Below are 21,160 nucleotides of genomic sequence, written 5' to 3' on the forward strand. Positions count from 1 at the left end.
TAAAACATTCTTCTAGACTTCAAAATACAACAAAAATAAATTTTTTTTATAAATTTGTTTATAACAATTATGGGACTACAGGAGTATCATCCACTATATAAAAATCTGTTTAGCGAATCTAAATTTAATAATCTAACAATTTCTTTAGAAAATAGCAAGAACTGAGGAAAAGCAGGTAGCAAAAATGTAAAAGATGATGATTTTTCTATATAAATTTCTATTGTTTAGTTTAGAGCCGAATCAAAAAAGAAGAATTCTTTTTTCGCTTTTATATTTTTCTCAAAAAGAATTTGAAAACTTCGTAATTTCTCCATACAAAAATTATCTTCTCTAAAAATTTGGAAATATAGAAGTATAATGAGTTTTCTTTTTTCCTCTTACAAGCATAATAATAGATTAAGTACTAAATTTATTCGCTGTAATGAGACAAATCGATTGATATAGTTAACCAACCTGTGAGACCAAATAAAATAATGTTAAATATTTCTTAATTTTTTTGACGTAATTAAACCGAAATTTAAGAAATAAATAATAAAAAAGGGCCCGTTTCTGTTAAAACTCTTATTGCATTATGACTGTAGTTATTTCAAACATAAATAGAAAACAACCCTCTATAAAGAAACCCAGTGTTTATAAAATTATGATAATTAATGGTTTCTCCCCGAGTGAGTCACGCCTACCCCAAAAGAGAAAATGACCTAAGGGTATACCAATAATGATAAATCATATAATGAATAAACGCACCCAAATTACTTGGCAACGATATTTAGGCATTTTGAAACCTCAATAAGAAGGGTTAAGAACATTATTTTCAAAAATCGATCAGATAAAGTTCATCATGTATGAATGAGCTTTAATGAAAAAATGTAGCAGAATCAGTCAAGAAATGTAGGTTCTGAAACTTTTTAAACCCCAATTTCCTGTTCCGCCCTTATGTGTGTCCCTCGAACGTGATGTCCATACAAAAACAGAATTTCCTACACAAGTTCCTACAGGTGTGTTGACTTCCAAATTGTGCAGTTGGTCGGCGTGTGGCAAGATATAAAATCGGAACAACGTGCGAGTCTTTCGGATGATTAAAAAGCCAACGTATCCATCAGCAAGTGTCAAGCTCCCTTTCCTGTGTGATGTTTTATATATTTTCCATAAAAGCACAGGTGAATGTGCGAGCTGAGAACGATGAAAAGTGATAAGGGGGGATAACTTGAGAAGAAAATAACCTATAATTCTGTTCAGTGGAAGCGAGAAGGAGAGCAAAGGGTGGATAAATGACACAACCCACAAGCAGAACAACGCAGGCGCACCCAAACTCTCATGCTTCTAAAGCGTCGCGACGCTTATTCTCATTCGACTCTGGACGCGCGACCGCGACCGCGATCCAGTACGTTTCCAAGACCTCGGATTCTATAATTAATCATTAGTCGTTTACACCGAAAACTTAGTATCGTTTTTTTACCATCATCTACGAAAAGACAATGCTATGTTCTGTAAAATTTAGATTAAATGAGAATAGTTCAAGTGGATCTTTAATCAAAGTGGCAGACAACTAAGCTATTCATTAGTGTTGAAGTGACTTTATATCGGAAAGTCAAATTTACAATGATTGCTACAATAGATGATTAAATAATGAAGCAGATGCTTAATGTGCTGAATTCTTAAACATAATTCTTCCAGGGATTGTGGAATCTTTTCTAAACTAGAGAAAAGTGTTTTTTATTCTTCATATGGATCAAGTGGATTTTAAAGATATATTCAACAAGTTCATCCTCATTTGCCACGTTCTAGAAAAAATTATCCATATGCTAAATCTTTAAGGATCCCCATTCTTTAGGAAATTATGGATCTTTTACAAAGTAAAGAAAATTGTTTCTAATTCTTGATGTGGATCCAGAGGATTTTGAAGACATATTCAACAAGTTTATCTTTGTTTCCTACAAGGTCTTCTGCAAGATGACCCATCTGCTGAATCTTTGAGAATTTCAGTCTTTTCCGAAATTCTGAAACTTGGCCAAAGTAGATGAAAGTGTTTATAATTCTTCGTGTAGATAAAGTGGATTTTAAAGATATATTTAACAAGTTCTTCTTTACTACCCACAAAGTTCTTCTACAACAAAAATGAATGTGCGATATTTTTAAGGATTGCAATTCTTTAAGAAATTGTAGAACTGTTCCAAAGTGGAGAAAAGTGTTACTAATTTTTGTTGTGGATCAAGTGGATTTTGAAGATATGTCCAACAAGTTCGTCCCTATTTTCCACAAGTTCTTCCACCAATACTAATTCTTTAGTAGTGAGATTGAATTGAATAATGAGATTTCTCCAAGAACGTCTCCAATGCAAATGAATGTTTCGCCAGGAAAGGATAACAAGATGCTAATCAACTGAACGAGATGATCCATGCTCTGAATATTTATGGATTACAATCGGTGATGAGAAGTAACTAGTTTATTTGAACTAGTTACTCTAGCAAGGTAGTTTTTTTTATAATAGAGGTAATAAAGTCACTTTTGTAAATAAGTAACTAGTTACATTTTTAAGTAACATTGACTATAAAAATCGATACTTCTTTAGTTACTTTCGAAACAAAATTTCTCAATGTCGAACGCTTTTCCAAAGCTCAAAAGTCTCTTCATATTGAAGGTACAATAAAATTATCCTAAGCAGTGCAAAGTGGAACGAAATGTACTTTAACCTTTTCTTAAAAAGTCTAGAGGTTGCAATTTTTATCCGATTCTCAGTTTTTTGTATTTAAAGTGCATTAAATTCTAAATAACATTCAACTCGGATCTTTGGTATTCTCTATTCCTTTATTCACAACATTTTCTTTAAAAACTTTTTTTATCACAAATTTTTTTATTAAACCATTTTGTTGTTTAAATAATTGCTTAGCTAATCTTTATATAGAACTAAATCAATTGAAGGAGACTAACAGAATATAAATAATTTTCTTATCCATTAAATTTTCATTAAAACAATGTTTAAGGAAAAATCGTCAAATAATTGTATCATAGAAAAATAAATATCCTTTTGCTAAAACTACTTTGATTAATAAATTTACTAAAAATATTTTCGAAAAAGTATTGTTTGTAGGAGAATTTACAGAAAATCAGATGATTAAGCTAAATTTAAATCTAAAAAAACCTGTAATATAAATATTATGCAACACACGTTTTTTTAAGACTGATTATTGTTAAGCTTTTAATTACCTGTGACTGCACAATTGGGGTTAAGCTAACCCCACGACCTTATTTCTGATAAAATTTCATTTGGACAAAAAAAAAACATAAAATTCACCAATTTCATCAAAAATATTAACATTCGTAGTTGGATGGGGTTAGTCTCACCCCATATGTAGGTTACGGAAGTTTTTTTGAGGATTAGGCGATGAGGGGTGATTTTGTGACCTCAGGTCATTCCTGCATTAGCACGAAGAAATTTCAGCAAAAATAACATTTTTTTTTATGAAAGTATTTATTTATTTTTAAATTAAAATTGTTTACAACAATTAAATAGATCAATGACTAAATTATTTGAATTTTTTCTGTCCACGTGTGTTTTAGATTAATATAAAGTTTTTGTAGTCAGTTATCAAAATGTTAAAAATTGTTTGGTAAAAATGTAACTTTTAAAGGAGAAAAATTTAATTGTCAATAATTCTTTTACATTGGAAACATTTCAAGGCCGTTTTTTTTAATTTTTCTAGATTTTAAAAAAGTTCAGAAAAACTAAAAATATTTGAAAATATATTAAGAAGTTTTAGAAATTTTGGAAAGATTGGAAAATAATTTAAAACTTGAGAAGGTTTTAAAAATATCGAAAACAAAATGTAGATTTTTTTAGGATAAAGAAAGAAATTAAGAAGATTTTTAAGACCTTTAAAAGAATAAAAAAAACGTTCTCAACATTTCTGGGCTTTAAATCATTTTGTATTTCAAAAGATTATTTTTTTAAAAGAAAATTTAAAAAGATTTCTAAAAGAGTAGAAAAAAATTCTAAAGAGTTTTAGGATTTTTTAGAATTTTTAAACTGGATCTACGTATGATGTAGGTATTGCAGATAGCAGATAAAAAAAAAATCAAGAATTCAAGTGCTCGTAAAACTTTAAACACATTTTTCTCGAAACAACTTTTTTCAAACTGGGACAACGTACCTATTACTTGAACACCGTTGGATGGATTCATTTAAAATTTTGACGACTTCACAAATACATTCTCCATACAAGTACCTAGTATTTGCATGATTTAATGTAATTTTTTTTATAAAAAATTTATTGCTCATTTTGTTGACAAAAAATCGAATGATTTCTTCAATAGTGCACTATCTCTACAAGATTTAATTAAAAAAAAAACCCAAGTAGTTCTCTAGCCAATAGTATATAGATTATAAAATTTTCTGTTGTTTTTTTACGAGAAAATAATAATGATAATAAAATAAAATAATAAAATAAAACTGTTTCTATGTTATTATGTGTTAAACAAATCCTCTAAAAAGAAATCCTTTTACTTTTTTCATACTCATAGAGTAAATCCTCAAAGTCAGGCTTTTTCTGCCGCTAGAGTGGTGTTACTCCTTAATTTTTAAGAAATGTTCAAATCAGGTTAAAAGATCTTTAATAATTTTAGAAGCTTTAAAGAGATAAAAAATATTTTTAAACTTAAAAAGATTTCCTAATAATTATAAACTTTCTAATTTCTTCCAAAATTTTAAAAATCCTAGATTTTTTTTAAACTGACTTGAATTTTTCCATAGATTTGGTCAAATTCTATTTACAATGTTCTTAAAAACTTTATAGATTCTTTCGCATTTTGTGCGAAATGCCTAAAATCGAATATAAGCATTTATTTGTTTGCAAACTTTCAATAGATAATTAGTTGTTCGAAAATTTTATTTTGTACTAACAATTATTTTGCCTTCCAAATTAAAAAATTATACGCGTTCGATTGATAATGATGGTATTACTAAAATGCAAAAGTAACTAAGTAAGTAAGGATAGTTACTTTTTTGCAGGAGTTTAATTTTGAAACGTTAACGATAACGATAACTAGTTTACTGATTTCAATTGTTTCAGAAATTGAGGAGTTTTTCTAAAATAGAAAATACTCTTTCTAATTCTTGGTGTGGATCAAGTGGACTTTGAAGATATGTTCAACAAGTTCATCTTTAGTTCCCACAAATTCTTCTACCAATCCTAATTTTTCATCAGTTAAAAATGAACTAAATGCTACAATTTCTCCAAGGACATTTTCAATACCAACGAATGTTTCTTCAGAAAAGGATAACAAAATGCTAATCGACAGAAAAAGATGATCAATATTCTGAATCTTCAACGATTTCAATTCTTTCAGAAATTGTGGAACTTTGATAAACTAGAGAAAATTCGTTTTAATTCTTAATCTGGATCGAATCAATTTAGAAGATATGTTCAAAAATTTCGTGTTCCACAAGTTCTTCGACCAATCCTAATTCTTTACCAGTGAGACTAAACCGAAGAATGCTGAAATTTCTCCAAGAATATCTGGAAAGGATAACAAGATGCTGATCAATAGATGGTCATCTGAATTGTTCCATTCTCGGGACGACAAATCCTCAACCACAAAAAATGAGCCTATCTAAAATCGGTGTACCTTGGTACCAAGATGAACTCAACTTTCGAATGTGTGAATTTGGATGCCTTCCACACGAGATACGTGTTCATCCACGGATGGGCCAGTATCCTCGTGTGTGTCTTCGGATCAATCGCAAATTCATTAAACATCGCAGTTCTAACCCGGAAGGAAATGATTTCTCCAACAAATTCGATCCTAACTGGATTGGCTGTAGCAGATTTATTGGTGATGTTGGAATACATCCCCTATGCTGTTCATTCTTACCTCTACCTTCAACCATCGCGGGATAGATTCACTTACGGATGGGCCCTCTTCGTCCTCTTCCATGCCCTCTTTGGCCAAGTCTTCCACACAATTTCGATCTGGTTAACTGTGACCTTGGCGGTTTGGCGCTACATCGCAGTGGCCCATCCTCAGAAAAATCGGGAGTGGTGCAGCTTCCGAAGAAGTGTTGTGGCTATCGTGAGTGCCTATGTCTTCTGTCCGGTAATTTGTGTCCCACTTTATGTAACAACAAGTATTACAGAGTCGACTCGGATAATCGATAATGATGGAATGTTTTCGAATACTAGTCTCTTCAACGCAACTGACCTTCCGGAAGGTGTCACCAATGGGACGGTTTTCAGGGTTGTCCTTAGCAAAAACGCTATTGCTTTAAACTTTTGGATGTATAGTGTCGTTATCAAGTTAATACCATGTGTAGCATTGACTGTCCTCAGTCTCAGGTTGATCCTGGCTCTGGTGGAGGCGAAGAAGCGGAGGAAGAAACTTTCCCAGGCAGCTGTTGTTAAAGATGAAGTTAGTTCGGAATGTTGTAGTGGCAAAAAGAGAAAGAAAAAACCCACGAGACAGATGGATAAGGAAAGGCAGACTGATAGGACAACCAAAATGCTTCTGGCAATCCTTTTGCTGTTTTTACTCACCGAGTTTCCTCAAGGAGTCCTGGGACTACTAAGCGTCATTCTTGGGACGACATTCTTTGATAATTGCTATGTTAAACTAGGTAAGTGGTTTTGATTTTTTTATTGCAGAGAGAAAAAGAGTTTGCGGAAAGACTATTTGTAAATCAAAAGGATTTCTGACCGGATTATCAGATGGTAAATGTAGGAATGGAAAATAAGGTGAAGGATCTAAGGGAAAGTGGGAAATCTAAATGAGAATCTAATTGGATCTGGATATCCTTTCGGTTTATTTCTTTCATTATTCATTTGTCTGTTTCTTTGTTTGCTGTTTTATTTCTTTATAACTGTCTTTTTCCATTGTGGATAAGGATAAACTTATGAGTTTTATAAACATTTTCTCGAAATAATAATTTAGTTATTCTAAACTTGTTCGTATACTTTATAATTCTTAACAAACATATAATTATAGATAATAAACTACAAATTTATTCACTTCTTTGTGCAGATTGAATGCTCGTATTGCAATGTTATAAAATTTTGCTTCCACCTAAAATTGTTTTAATTTAATAGAAATGATTTAGTTTGAATTGGAATATCAAATTCTCGTGATTTAAAATTCGATGCAGTATTTAGGAAGTTCCTTAAAAAAATAATTAATTACATCTACAGTTCCTTTTTATATACGAATACATATGTTACATAGTATTAAAAAATGACAAAAATTTCCAAACAATAAATAAATGCTGTCATCTTTAAATAAGACGGAATAAATTAATGTTTTAAATTTTCGAAATTGAATCATTTTTGATTTTGAAAATCTACCTATTCCAAAAATAATAATAAAAGTTGCATCATTTTCCATTAAAAACATTAAATATTGAAAAGTCTCAAATTTCCAATATTCAGAATTGAAGAAAAGGAAATTGCAATTGCCTAATATTGAAGAATTTTTAATTGTGAATCTTCATAATTGAAAGAATCCAAAAAAGGCAAAATCAAAATTAAAAAACTTTGAATTGTGCATCTTTAAAATTGAAGTGTTTTCATTTATGAAAATTTCCTATTAAAATTATCCGAGTTTTAAGTTTTACAATTGAAAATTCTGTCATCTTTATGCTTTATATTCGAAATTTCTTTAATTTGGTATACTCCGAATTCAAAATTCACTTCAAATTTAAAAATTGTGTTTTATTTGAATTCGCAATTCTAAAACAGTTTAATTTTGGAGGCCTTAAAACTAACGTTTTTTTCTTGCTTCCAAAGCTAAAATTCGAAAACAACTAATTAAAATTTTTTAATTTTTGAAAGTTTTCAATTTAATATTTCACAAAGTATAGTATCAAATTCAAATACATGAAACTTCAGATCCATTTAACAATTACATATTTTAAAATTCTATTTTCAAAGTGATGATAGTGAGTTGCAAATTTAGTAATTTTAGATTTGAATCTTGAAATTTTGAAATTTCTTGTTTTTTTGAAAAACGCTCTCGAAATTTTTTAGTTTCTATTTTAGTCAGTTTCAAATTTATTAATCTCAAATAAAAATACCTGCAGAATATATAAAAATAATCCGAAATTCTGAAAATGATTTCTTAAAAACAATCTTTAAAAATCAGAAGACTTAAAGCTAGCCCCTAAAAATTAAATAATTTTTATTTGGGAATGTTCCAAAATATTAAACATTTTAAACATAACTTTCAAACGAAAATTGCGCACTAAGAATTTCAAAATAATCTAGTTTTAAACTTTAAAAAATTCAAACATTAACAATAATACAATAAATAATTAACAATAAATTTTAAACACAACTTTCAAACAAAAATTGCGCATTAAGAATTTTAAAATGAACTAGTTTTAAACTTAAAAAATTTCAAACATTAACAATAATACTGAATGAAATATTAAAAATTATACGATTTGAAATTGAAAAATTAAAAATTGTTTTTATTTAAATTAAAAAAAAAGATAACATATCTATCTAAAATATTGATACCTAAGTAATTGGGTAATTTCCTTAATTTAGAATGGTGACAATTTTCAAAATTTTATTGCAAAATTTTTTCATTTCGTGCGTTTTTATTTAGAAATAATACAAGTTCAATTCTTTTTCATTTGATTCGAAATATTTTCTTTTTTGAATTTTATATGATATAAAATTGTCCGTTTTCAACTTTTTCAATTTAAAATTGTTCACCATATTTTCTTTTACTTTAAATCGTTTCAAATAAAATTTTATTAATGAATTATTATTGTTTTATAAGAATTGTAAAAACAAAATATGTAAATATTGATCCAATAATGGATTTTTAAATTGTTTACATTATTATTAATTTTAAGAAATAAAAATGATCAAAATTATAAAAATGATATGTTATGTAATAATTATAAGGCAGACGAACAAATTGAGAAACAATTATTTATTATTTTCAGAAGAAACTTGTAAAACTCATAGTAATTTTCCTTGCCGATAAAAAATACAATTATAAAGAAATAAAAGATATATATGAATATAATTAAATAATTTCTTTTGTAAAAAATATAATAGTTCTGATTTGTTATTTACAAACTCCTCTTGTGCCAAAATTTCCCAAATTCGGAGCTCACTTAATCTAAAACGTATTTTATTGTACGGTTTTTAACCATTTTTTTCATTAAAAAATTTTTTTAATCAAGTGATTCAATTTTCTACCGGAGACAGTTAATTTTTTAATCAAAAAAATTAATTTTGAACCAAGAAGATTAATTTTCTACTGAAAAAGATCAATTTTGAACAAAATAGATCCATTATCAACTAAAAAAAATCGATTTTCAACCAAAAGTTGAATGGTTAAGATTTTATTTAAAAAGATTAATTAAAAAAAATAATATCATCAAAATAGTTCACTTGTCTATAAAATAGATGAATTTTTAACAAAAATAATAAAGCTACATTAAAAAAAATGTTTTTTAAAATAAATATGGATCAACTTTCTGCCAAGAAATAGGGGAATAATTAGAGAAGAAATTATTTTGAATAAAATTATTGCGTGTATCATATTGAATATAATATGAAACAAATTTTTTAATTTTAAATTAATTTAATTTAATTTTAAAATAATAAATTTTCATGAAAAATTGAATTTTTAATCAAGTGGTTCAACTTTCTACAAGGTTTAGGCAATTTTTTATCAAAAAGATGAGTTTTCAACCAAAAAGATTGACTTTCTGCTAAAAAGATGAATTTTCAAAAAAATAGATCCGTAATCAACTAAGAAAAATTCATTTTCAACATTTCAATGGTTAAGTTTTCAGTTAAAAAGATTAATTAAAAAATAATAATATTATTATCAAAATAGTTCACTTTTCCATAAAATAGATGAATTTTCAATTAAGATAATGAAGCATCATTTAAAAAAAAAAATGATTTTTCTAATAAAGTGGATTAACTTAGAGCCAAGAAATATGGGAACAATTGGCTGAAAAGATTAATGTTCATAAAAAAAATGAATGAAGATTAATTTTCTACTTAAAAAAAAGGTGGTTTTATTTTCAATTACGAATAAATAAATTTTGAACCAAAGAAATGAATCTACAACCAAAATTTTTTTTTTTTAAGAGAGTGGTTAAGTATTCAATCAAATACTTGAATTTTCAATCAAAACATGTAAATTTCAAAAAAAATTAAATAGTCAAATTATTATAGAAAAGATTAGTTTTTAACTTTAAAAAATGATTTTAAACCAAAAAATTTAATTTCCCAACAAAGAGATGAATTTTTAACTGAACTAATGAAGCTTCAACACAAAATATGAATTTTTAATAAAATAGTTTAATCTTCAATAAAGTATAGTGAAATTTTCAATGAAGAAGATTAATTTGTAACAAAAAAGTATTTTTTATCAAATCTGTTTAAACATTCAACCTAGTAGTTTAATTTCAAACCAAAAAAGATGAATTTTAAATTTAAAAAATTTAGTAGTTTGCATTAACCTAATGGTTCTTTTGAAAATCCAAAATTCCATATATTTAAAAATGATTTAACTTACGGAACTTTTGCCAAATTAAAAAATTTCATGATAATGGTTTCGAAAAATATTTATTTTGTATCTAGTAGAATTTTGAATTGATATTTCTTAACCTATTAAAAAATATTTTTTCCTTTTTTTGACATTTTAAAAATGTTGAACAGCATATAACTTTTTGAAGTTATATCGAATTTAAAAATGTCATAAGTATAATTTGAAAGTCTTTTTGACGCGTCCCATAAAATTGGACAAAAATTTCTGAAAGTCATAAAACATTTTTATTCAAATTTTGAAAGAGCTCAAACTTTTTGAATTTTTGTTTATTCGGAAAATTTAACTAATATAGTTTCTAAATCTATTTGATATCCAGTGATGAATTTAAATGAAATTTTCTAATCTTTTAGAAAAATATTTTTTCTCTTTTTCTGAATATTTTAATAAATTTCAAAAGCATATAACTTTTCTAATTTTCATCAAAATTAAAAATTTTATTCAGATATTTATCAAGTCTTCTACCCATCTATAAGAAATTTTGACAACAATATTATGATTAAAAAAAAAATTTAATTTTAAAAATACTCTAAATTTTTAAATTTTGGTTAGAAATATCTGATGAACGAAATTACCCTTCATTTTTAAAACCTTAAGAAGTGTATCAAAGGCTGACTTGATTGGACTAATCCTTTAAAAGTTAGCCTTGCTACAACATTCAGGTGACCATACATACAGACATACAGGCATACATACAGACATACAGACATATATGCATACAGACATACAGATAGGCATACAGACAGACATACAAAAAGGCAGACAGGCGTACATACTTACAGTCATGCAGATAGACACACAGACAGGCAAATATACATAAAGACATACAGACAGGCATAGAGGCAGACATACAGACATACATACAGACATACATACAGACATAAATGAAGACATACATACAGACATACATGCAGACATAAAGGCAGACATAAATGCAGACATAAATTCAGACATACAGACATATATGCATACAGACAGACATACAAAAAGGCAGACAGACCTACATACTTACAGCCATGCAGATAGACACACAGACAGGCAAATATACATAAAGACATAAAGACAGACATATATACAGACATACAAAAATAAAGACAGACATACATTCAGACATACGTGCAGACATACATACAGACATATATACAGACATACATAAGACATACATGCATACAGACATACAGGCAGACATACAGACAAGAATACAGACATACTGACAGACAAACAGTCAGGCACCGATAAAATTTTATGATTTTCGGATTCTGTGGGTGCTGAAACGTCAAGATCCGCTAAAAACCAGAGATCGAAAATTTGGACGATTAAATTACACTCTCATGAATGAGAATGTAAACAAAATCTACAAGGTACATCAAATTCCTCTTCCGAAAAAATTGTCGAAATTAAGACCATACTTAACATGCAATGTATTTTATTGTGCGAAAGACGGAAAATTTTGCTTAAATTATCATTGATATTCAAACAGTATTTATTTTGTCATTAAGCTTCTATATAATAAAAATTCTATGCTTTACATCAAACTCCTCTTTAACGCAATTATCGAGATTAGGACCATACGTAATGTGAAACCTATTTTATTTTTCGAACGTCAAAAAATTTTGCTTAATTGAAATTTGTATTTAAAAAATATATTTTCTATTAATATGCTTCTATATAAAGAAAATTCTACTCTGTACATCAAATTCCTTTTCCGACAAAATTGTTTAAATTAAGACCATACTTAATATAAAACGTATTTTATATGCTTGAATTGTAAATTGTCTTTCCATAATATTTATTGTCTTAATACTAATGTGGAACTAAGAGCACTTTCAATTTTCAACTTTTTAGCAATGATCTAAATCATCGTGCTGTTTTTCTCAATTTTCCATTTTACTTTCCATTTTCATTTTACAAACTCACATTCTTTTAACCATGTAGCGAAAAGAGTGCTTCACGGTGTTAATTGCCTTTATCGGCTTTTCCTAGAATCGTAAACTATAAAAGATACCTTCAATGCGCAAAGTGCTCGCTTGCTTTAATAACATCTGCCAAATTTATCTATCTGAAATGTTACGATTTTAATTTAGATTTATTACTATCGAGATTCTAGGACGTTTCAATGTTGCATATTCCCCTTCACTTGAATAAAGGTTTGTTTAATCAAAAAAAATTATTTTCTTTCAAAAAAATTTCATTACTTCAAAAAAATGGTTTTTTGTCCAAATATATTTATTCTATCATTTAAAATGAGTTCCTTACAATTAATTTTGAAACAATACCCAGTGGACACAAAATTTGGCGACTTCTTTACGACATCGTTACGACATCTTTACGACAACTTTACGACATCCTATGTCCATGTCGTTTCGATGTTTTTGCGATGTCGTAAAGACATCGTCAGATCATACGACTCATTTACGATATCGTAAAGATACCTTAACGGCATGGACATAGGACGTCGTAAAGTTGTCGTAAAGATGTCGTAACGATGTCGTAAAGACGTCGCTAAATTTTGTGCTCAATGGGTAGTTCTTTTTTTATGTAAAACAGAAGCGCCTTTTTGTAAGCAGGTTTTATGGTCATATTTATGTTTGAAAAAATATTTTTTTTACTTACTTTAAAAAAGAAGTTGAACAATTCAACCCTTTCTACTAATAGAAATACATCAGAACGAACTTTAAGAAGACCCAAGACTGATAAATAGATAAACAACAGAAATGAAAAATGTTCATTCTTGAATTATTTTTAATGTATTTTTATCTGCAGATAGATTTTGATTCTTTATTTTCATCAAATATTTTCTAGTGTATTCTGTTTTCTACATAACCATGAGTTGTTTAAAGTATTTTTTTAGGAAGCTGAAAAAAAAAAATTGAAAACACAAAAATAACTGTATGAAAATTGTTAAAAGTAGGCGACGCGCTCCGACAAAAAGTGGTTTCGTAGCCTATCAAGACGTTAAATAAATCGTTCTTAGCTCCTACTTCTATTTCTTCCCCTCCTCCCCTACATTTCTCTATTTTCCTTTTTCTCACTTCACTGCTCGTCTACCATTCCCTAACATCTTCCTCCTTGACTTCCTCCTCTTCTCTCTTACCCAGAGAACACTCCCCCTTCACTACTTTCCTTTCCCATTCCTCACTTCCTCTCCCCTACTCATCCTCATTTCTAATCATTTCCCATACTTTCCCTCACTAAAACTCATTTTCCCGACTACCACGTCCTATTTTCCCCTCATTTCTCCAGCCTTCATTATTTTTATTTTCCTAGTTCCCATCCCCTGATTTTCCCTCCTCTATATCCCCTACTTCACCTACTTTTCCTTCTGTTATTCCCCCTCATTTTTGCTAGATTCCTTTACTGACTTCGTCTTACTTTCCCTACTTTCCCAACCATCATTTTACCTACTTTCGCTCTCTGTATTGCACCTCACCTCCCTCACTTCTCCTTTACCCGTTTTTTCAACATTCTCTCCCCTGATTCCCCCTCACTCCTACTACTTTCCTTTACCCAATTTTCCCTTACTGCCATTTCACTAATTTCCCTCACTTCCTCTACTTTCCCTCGATTGCCCGCATTTCCCCTAACTACTCTCCCTTCTTTTCCACTCACTTTCCCTACTTCACCAATTTCTGTCCTCTAATTTCCCCTCACTTTCTCTACTTCCCCCTCCCTTAATTTCACCTCACTTCACAAAGTTTCTCTCCACCCATTTACTCTGCTTCGTCTGCTTTCTCTTTCTTAATTTTCCCTCACTTCTCCTGCTTTCTCTAAAAACAAAAACAGTGCACAAAAAATATATTTTATATTCTGAGGAAAATTTCCAGTTTTCTAGCCTAATATTTTTCAATCTTTAAAAATAGATTAAATTTCTATTTAGTTATCGTAGGCTCAACAATACCTTCTTTATACACCTGTTTCCCCTTTTTCTCGTGTTTCAGTTAAAGGTGAACTAAATGAGTTGAACTTTTTAAGAAAAACTAAATATTTTTAGTTTAAAACTCATTCTTTTTTTTAATGTCTGCGATTATGTTTTTGGTTGAGGACTTAACTTTCTTGGATAACAATTTTATTATTTGGTAAAAAAAAATTTTAATTTAACAATTTTTAAAAAAATTCGTCTTTTTTGGATAAGCAAAGAATCTTTTTTGGTTAAAAATTAACTTTTTTGGTAAAAATTCAACTTTCTCGTAGAAAAATTCGTTCTTTTGGCTTTAAAATTCAAAATTTGGTTGAAATTCGTTTTTGTGTCTGCACTGAAATATATTTTTTGGTTGATTATTTCACCATTTTGTTGATTATTCAAATTTTATGGTTTGAACAAGCAATTGCTGTTTGGAAATTATTCTTTTTTGAATAAAGGTCCAATTGTTTTATACAAAATTCGGCTTTTTTGGTTCAAAATTCAAATTTCAAGTCATTTTATTTCTCGTTCAGAACTAATCTTTTTTGGTTCGAAATTCACCCACTTTGTTAAAAATTGATATTTTTTCCTAAAGATTTATAATTGTATAACGTTAATAATTCAGGCTTGAAATATGAACAATAATTTGAATTCATTTTTTTTCGTAAGAATTTTTCTTTGTAGAAAGAATGCAGCTGATTTTTATTTTTAATTAAAATTTTTTTAATAGAAGTATAAACTATGAATTACATTTTTCTATAAAGAATCATCCTTATTGTTTAAAAATTCAATCGAATGTTTAAAATGTTAACTTCTTTGTTAAAAAAATTGTTTGTTTGTTTAAAGATTCAGGATTTTAGATAAAAAAAATTCATCTAGTTGGTTAAAAATTAACTATTTTTATGAAACTACTTCTTTTCTTAGATCAATTAAATTGTTTTTATTTAAAATAAACATCTTTTTGGGTTGAAATGTTAATTATTATATTTTTGGTAGATGAATTTTTTTAAATTAATAATTGAACTTTTGTTTGAAAGTTTAACTACTTTTTTAAAAATAAATTTTTTTATTGACAATTCAAAGTTTTAGATAACATTTTTTTGCCATTCATTGATAAGTAATCTTTTATTTAAAATTTAAATACTCCATTTTTGTTTTATAATGGATACCTTTTAGATGAAAATTTATCTCATTGTTGACAAATTTGCTTTTCTTTGTAGAAAATTAATCTTTTTGGTTGAAAATCTTTTTAAGTAAAAGATTCACTCTTTGCTTAAAAATGTAACTATTTTTCTAAAATTTCTTCTTTTTTTGGTTGAAAATTCAAATATTTTTTTTTTTAAAGTCAGATATTTGGTTAGAACCGTCCGATTTCGTTTATATACTTCGTATTTTTTAAAAATAATAATTCAACTGTTTTTTGATTAAGATTGAAATCGTTTTTCACTGAGTTAATCATTTTAAAAAAAAGTGGATTAGGTAAAAACGGGGACACTTTGAACTCTGGAATAAATAAAATAAAATTATGTTGAAAAAACGAATTCTTAATTCAAGCCAACCATTTTTTTCTTTATTTTTCCCGCCTGGGATTCATTCAAACATGTATCCACTCGGGCTTAAATGAGAGCAGGCAGATTATAACGTCAGAGAAGAATTTATTTCTCAAGATCTAGAACACCGACCAGAAGCCTGAAAGTTTCCGCAATTTTCTTTCAGTTTTTTTATAATCCCTGGCATTTTCAAATTTAAGCATAATTAAATTTATGAGTCACAGGTGCCAAGTTATATTTCTACTTAAGTGTACTTATTTTGTTTAGTTTATTACTTATTCCACTTGAAAAAATAAATTATCAGATATATTGAGGAATTTTATAATATTTCTCTACATTATTGTATTAGAGAATTCAATCAAAATACCTCAAAGCTTCCAGTTGAATTCCTATAATTCCAGAGTAGATCTCCGTTTTAATTAAATTAATAAATAAATCATTGAAAAAAGGGGTGAAAGCAGCCTCCAAATTCCCCTTTCTTCTTTTTTGAGGACAAAGTAAAATAAAAATAAATAAAAACAAAAAGAACAAGAGAAAAAAAGTAAGGGGATTTGGAGGTTGCCTTTTTTTCTTTCCTTTTTTATCTTTTTTTCTTTTGATTTGAAATATGAAATTTAAGAGTGTGTTGTTCAAATTTGATAGCTGAATTTTTTTTAATTGTAAAGAAATTTTTCTAGGTAAATTTGAATTTTGAAATCTAAAGAAGAATTTAAATTTGGATAATTTTTTTCCAAAAATTCTTAAACAGAGTTCATAGGATTTATTAACTAAAAAAGCACTAAAAAAATTCGTCTAAATTTTCAAAAAAGTTCGCGAAAGAGTTCAAAATATGTCTTATTTCAGCTAGACTCTTTTGGCACATAGCTTGGTCCTGTGAGTCCTTGCAAAAATGTTGGGAAATAAAAAAAATGGAATTTTTCTGGTACTTTTGTCCCTGTTACAAATTTTTAAAATATGAGAACTTTATTTTCGATCTTAATGTAATTAAATTTTTACTTTTTTTTTTACAAATCAGTATTTCAGAGATCAAAATAAAATTTAAATAAAGAAGTACTTGATAAATCTAAACGCGAGCCAGAAAATTGTTAATTCCAAACATTAAGTTTTTTATAAATAATTTAAGTTAACGAATAGAAAATTTGAATTTCTCAAATTTAAATTTAAATTGAAAACAGATAAGAATATCGGCCCATACGTTTATTCGGGATTTAATGCACTTTAATCCTAACAAAAACTTTTAAATCTTTTGAAAATCGAAAGCTTTATAGCGAGCAGCCGTAAAAATCCCTGACGACTTTAAAGCACGATAATTCCTTTGGAAAAAATACGAGACATTTATTTTAATGGTTTAAAAGCTCATGAAATTTCACTTCGAATGAGATCCGTTAAATACATTTTTCTCTTTTTACATTCTCATCAGAGAAGGTATTAGATTTGTGTAAAATTTGCCCCCCCCCCCCCAGTTTTTGTCAAATGTCCACGTTTTGAAACAGTCTGAAACCGAAAAACAGGTTTTTACGAATGTGTCTGTCTGTATGTCTGTCTGTACGTCTGTCTGTATGTCTGTATGTATGTCTGTCTGTACGTCTGTCTGTATGTCTATATGTATGTCTGTCTGTATGTATGTCTGTATGTATGTCTGTATGTATGTCTGTATGTATGTATGTCTGTCTGTATGGCTGTCTGTATGTCTGTCTTCTGTCTGTGAACACGATAACTTACGAAAAAATTAATCTATTAGATTGCCCTTTGGCACACTCGTTTAGTGTCCTAAACTAAAGGTCCAGTTCGTTAGCCAGCCAATTTGGATAAAAATTCAAAAAGTGGGCACATTTTGAATATTTTTGAGACCACTTTTTCGAAAATTGCAAAATTCTCTGTACGGTTATTTATAGTATTTAAAAAGTTGAACAATTTATCCTAATGCCTTTTTTTGAAAAATCAAAAATTACCAGAATTAGAGCATTTTCAAAATCCAAAAAAACCAATTAAAATGAACATTTTAAGCCAAACAACGCATGATACGAAAAAAAGTCAAGAGAAAAAACTTTACTTTTTAAAAGCCCTACAAGATTACGATAACAATTTTTTTAATTTGGTCGAAAAGTTAAAAATTCCAAATTTGATCGTATCAAAAATGTTTAAAACCACATTTTTTCAAGATTTAAAAATTGTATGTACGGTTGTTCATAGTACTCAGAAACTGAAACAGTTTATCCTCATGACTTTTTTCTATAAAAAGAAAATTATCAGAGTTAGAGCATTTTCAAAATAAAAAAATAAAAAAAAAACTACAATGAACATTTTAAGTCAAACAACGCATGATATGAGAAAAAAAGTCAAAAGAAGAAAAACGTTGATTTTTGAAAGCCCTACAACATAATGATAATAACTTTTTTAATTTGGTCGAAAAGCTGAATATTCCAAATTCGATCGTACCAAAAAGAATGAAAAATCCAAAAATTCAATTTTTTGGTCAAACCATGCAAGATAAAAAAAAAATAAAAAAGCTCAAATTGCGCGGCCTGGGAAGAACTACAAAATTATAATGAATCACTTTTTGATATAAGCTACGAAAAAAAATGAGACAAAAATTGTTCATCCAAAAAAAAGCTATAATTTTTTATAGGACACGTAGTTTTGGCTTTAGTCGTAAAAAATATCATTCAAAATAAAAATATTAAATTTGTTTGAAAAAACGACACAAGGTACAAACTTAAATTACCAGACAAAAGTTGTTCGCCTAAAAAGATCTATAAATTTATTATTAATCATTTTTTTATGGCGCGATTAGATCTTCTTTTAATCGTAAAAAATAAAAATGTATTATAATTGATACAAAAGTGTTATGTATAATGTAGAAAAGTTTGCATGTTGGATAAAATCGAGTGCGAAGCACGAGATACGTGATGAGAATGTGTTCGTTAAAGCCGAAAGAGCTTTAACAAAAGAGATTTCAAAATTATCGTTAAATCCAAAAGAGCTTTAACAAAAGAGAGTTCAAAATTACAAAATTACAGTTGTCGGTCCGTTCACCTATGATTTTAAAAGGTCTGTGTCCGAATGTGGAAGAAATGCAAAGACCAAGTGCGGAGTGCGATTGCCATCAGTCGCATGCCGTAGGTGCGCTCAAACTCTCTTTTCACGAAAGAGAATTCACAACTACAAAATTACAGTGGTGGATGTTTTGAGTCATAATTTTAAAATTTTTGCGCAAGAATGTGTGAAAATATAAAGAAATATATAATCGAGCGCGAAGCGCAAGATAAATACAACATCGAGCGCGAAGCGCGAGAACTAACAGTTACGCGCCCTAGGTGAGCTCAAACTTACGAGCGAAGCGAATCGCGCGCACGGGAAATTTTTTTTTTTTAAGTTCAAGAATTTCACGAATTCTGTAACTCGACTTCAACTTGTGCTGTGACTTAAGACATTTGTCAAAAAAATCTGAAATTCATCAGAAATAATCTTCGAAACCTTATAATTAATTTATGCGAATAAGAATTTTAAAATATTTATAAGTTCCGGAGATACAAATAAAAATGTCTAAGGAGCCGACTAAAACTCGACAAAACGCTTGGACATTATAAAGTCATAACTCATGAAGCAGGAAAAATTTTTTAATTTTTGCCGGCTCAAATTAAAGATAAAGTTTTAAAGATTATTTTCTGTAAATTAAAGGTTTTTAAAAATACTTTTCCTAGGTGATAGCATAAATTGAACGTATGTCTGTCTGTCTGTGAACACGATAACTTTTGAAAAAATTATTCTATTAGATTGGCCTTTGGTACACTTGTTTCGTGTCCTAACCTAAAGTTCAAGTTCGTTAGCCAGCCATTTTCGATAAAAATTCAAAAAGTGGGCACATTTTGAATATTTTTGAGACCACTTTTTTTGAAACTCAAAAATTGTCTGTGCAGTTATTCATAGTATTTAAAAAGTCAAAAAATTTATCTTAATGACTTTTTTTTTAAATCAAAAATTACCAGAATTATAGCATTTACAAAATTCCAAAAAACACACGAAAATTAACATTTTGTGCCAAATAACGTGTGATATAAAAAAAATTCTATAGAAGAAAAATGTTACTTTTTAAATGCCCTATAATATTTACAGAAAAACTTGTTGAATTTTTTTGAAAATCCAAATTTCATATTTTGACGGCATACAAAGTAATGAAAAATCCAAAAATTAGACTTTTCGATCAAACTGTGCAAAATACGGTAAAAGATGAGTATACAAAAATTATGAATTTGAAAAAGATCTACAATTTTGTTATTGACCACTTTTTGATAGGATGCGTAGTTTTGGCTATTCTATTTTTTTACGATTAAAATTTAAAAAAAAGAACTATCAAAAAATTATACATGACAAAAAAATCAGTTTTACATTCTCATCAGAGAAGGTATTAGCTTTGTGTAAAATTTGACTCCCCCCCCCCCTAGTTTTTGTCAAAAGGTTCGCATTTTGAGACCCCTGAATTCGTAAAATAGGTTATTACGAATGTGTCTATCTGTATGTCTATCTGTCTGTCTTTATGTCTGTCTGTCTGTGAGCACGATTACGTTTGAAAAACATAATCTATTAAATTATACTTTTGGTACACTCTTTTAGTGTCGTAAGCTAAATACCAAGTTCGTTAGTCAGACATTTTGGATAAAAATACTAAAAGTGAGCCCATTTTGAAAATGTTTGGGTACACATTTTTTCATAATTCAAAAATTCTGTGTACAGTTGTTCATAGTACTTAAAAAGAAAAATTTTGCCTTTGGATAGCCTTTTAAGATTATCATATCAACTTTTTGAATTTTTTCGAAAAATTCAAATTTTGACCGCACGAAAACTAATTAAAAATCAAAAATTGCATTTTGCGGTCAACCTTTGCAAGATAGGAAAAAAATGATAGGACAAACATTGTGAACCCAAAAGATATCTACAAATTTGTTATTAATCACTTTTTTATAGGACACGTAGTTTTTGTTTTATTCATAAAAAAAATATTGAGAATACAAAAATTCAATTTTAAGACACACGACACAAGCTGAGCCAATATAAATAAATACCATTTTTCACCGAAGGTAGAGCAAAAAAATTTGTATAAATGTTTTTTTTTACATTCTTATCAGAGAATGTATTAGATATGTGT

General features: G+C 28.3%; 1 protein-coding gene across 1 annotated transcript in view; it reads left to right on the forward strand.

Annotated features, from left to right (window-relative positions):
* Positions 1-5,460: 5,460 nt before the first annotated feature.
* The window catches only part of LOC117181793 (sex peptide receptor-like), a 59,104-nt gene continuing 43,404 nt past the window's right edge, over positions 5,461-21,160 (forward strand). The window contains exon 1 of the mRNA XM_033374761.1: positions 5,461-6,607. Within this exon, the coding sequence (XP_033230652.1) occupies positions 5,635-6,607 (973 nt within the window). The 5' untranslated portion in view covers positions 5,461-5,634. The remainder of the gene's footprint in view (positions 6,608-21,160) is intronic.

This window comes from Belonocnema kinseyi, chromosome 10 (genome assembly GCF_010883055.1).
Source record: "Belonocnema kinseyi isolate 2016_QV_RU_SX_M_011 chromosome 10, B_treatae_v1, whole genome shotgun sequence".
In the NCBI taxonomy this organism is placed as follows: Eukaryota; Metazoa; Arthropoda; class Insecta; order Hymenoptera; family Cynipidae; genus Belonocnema; species Belonocnema kinseyi.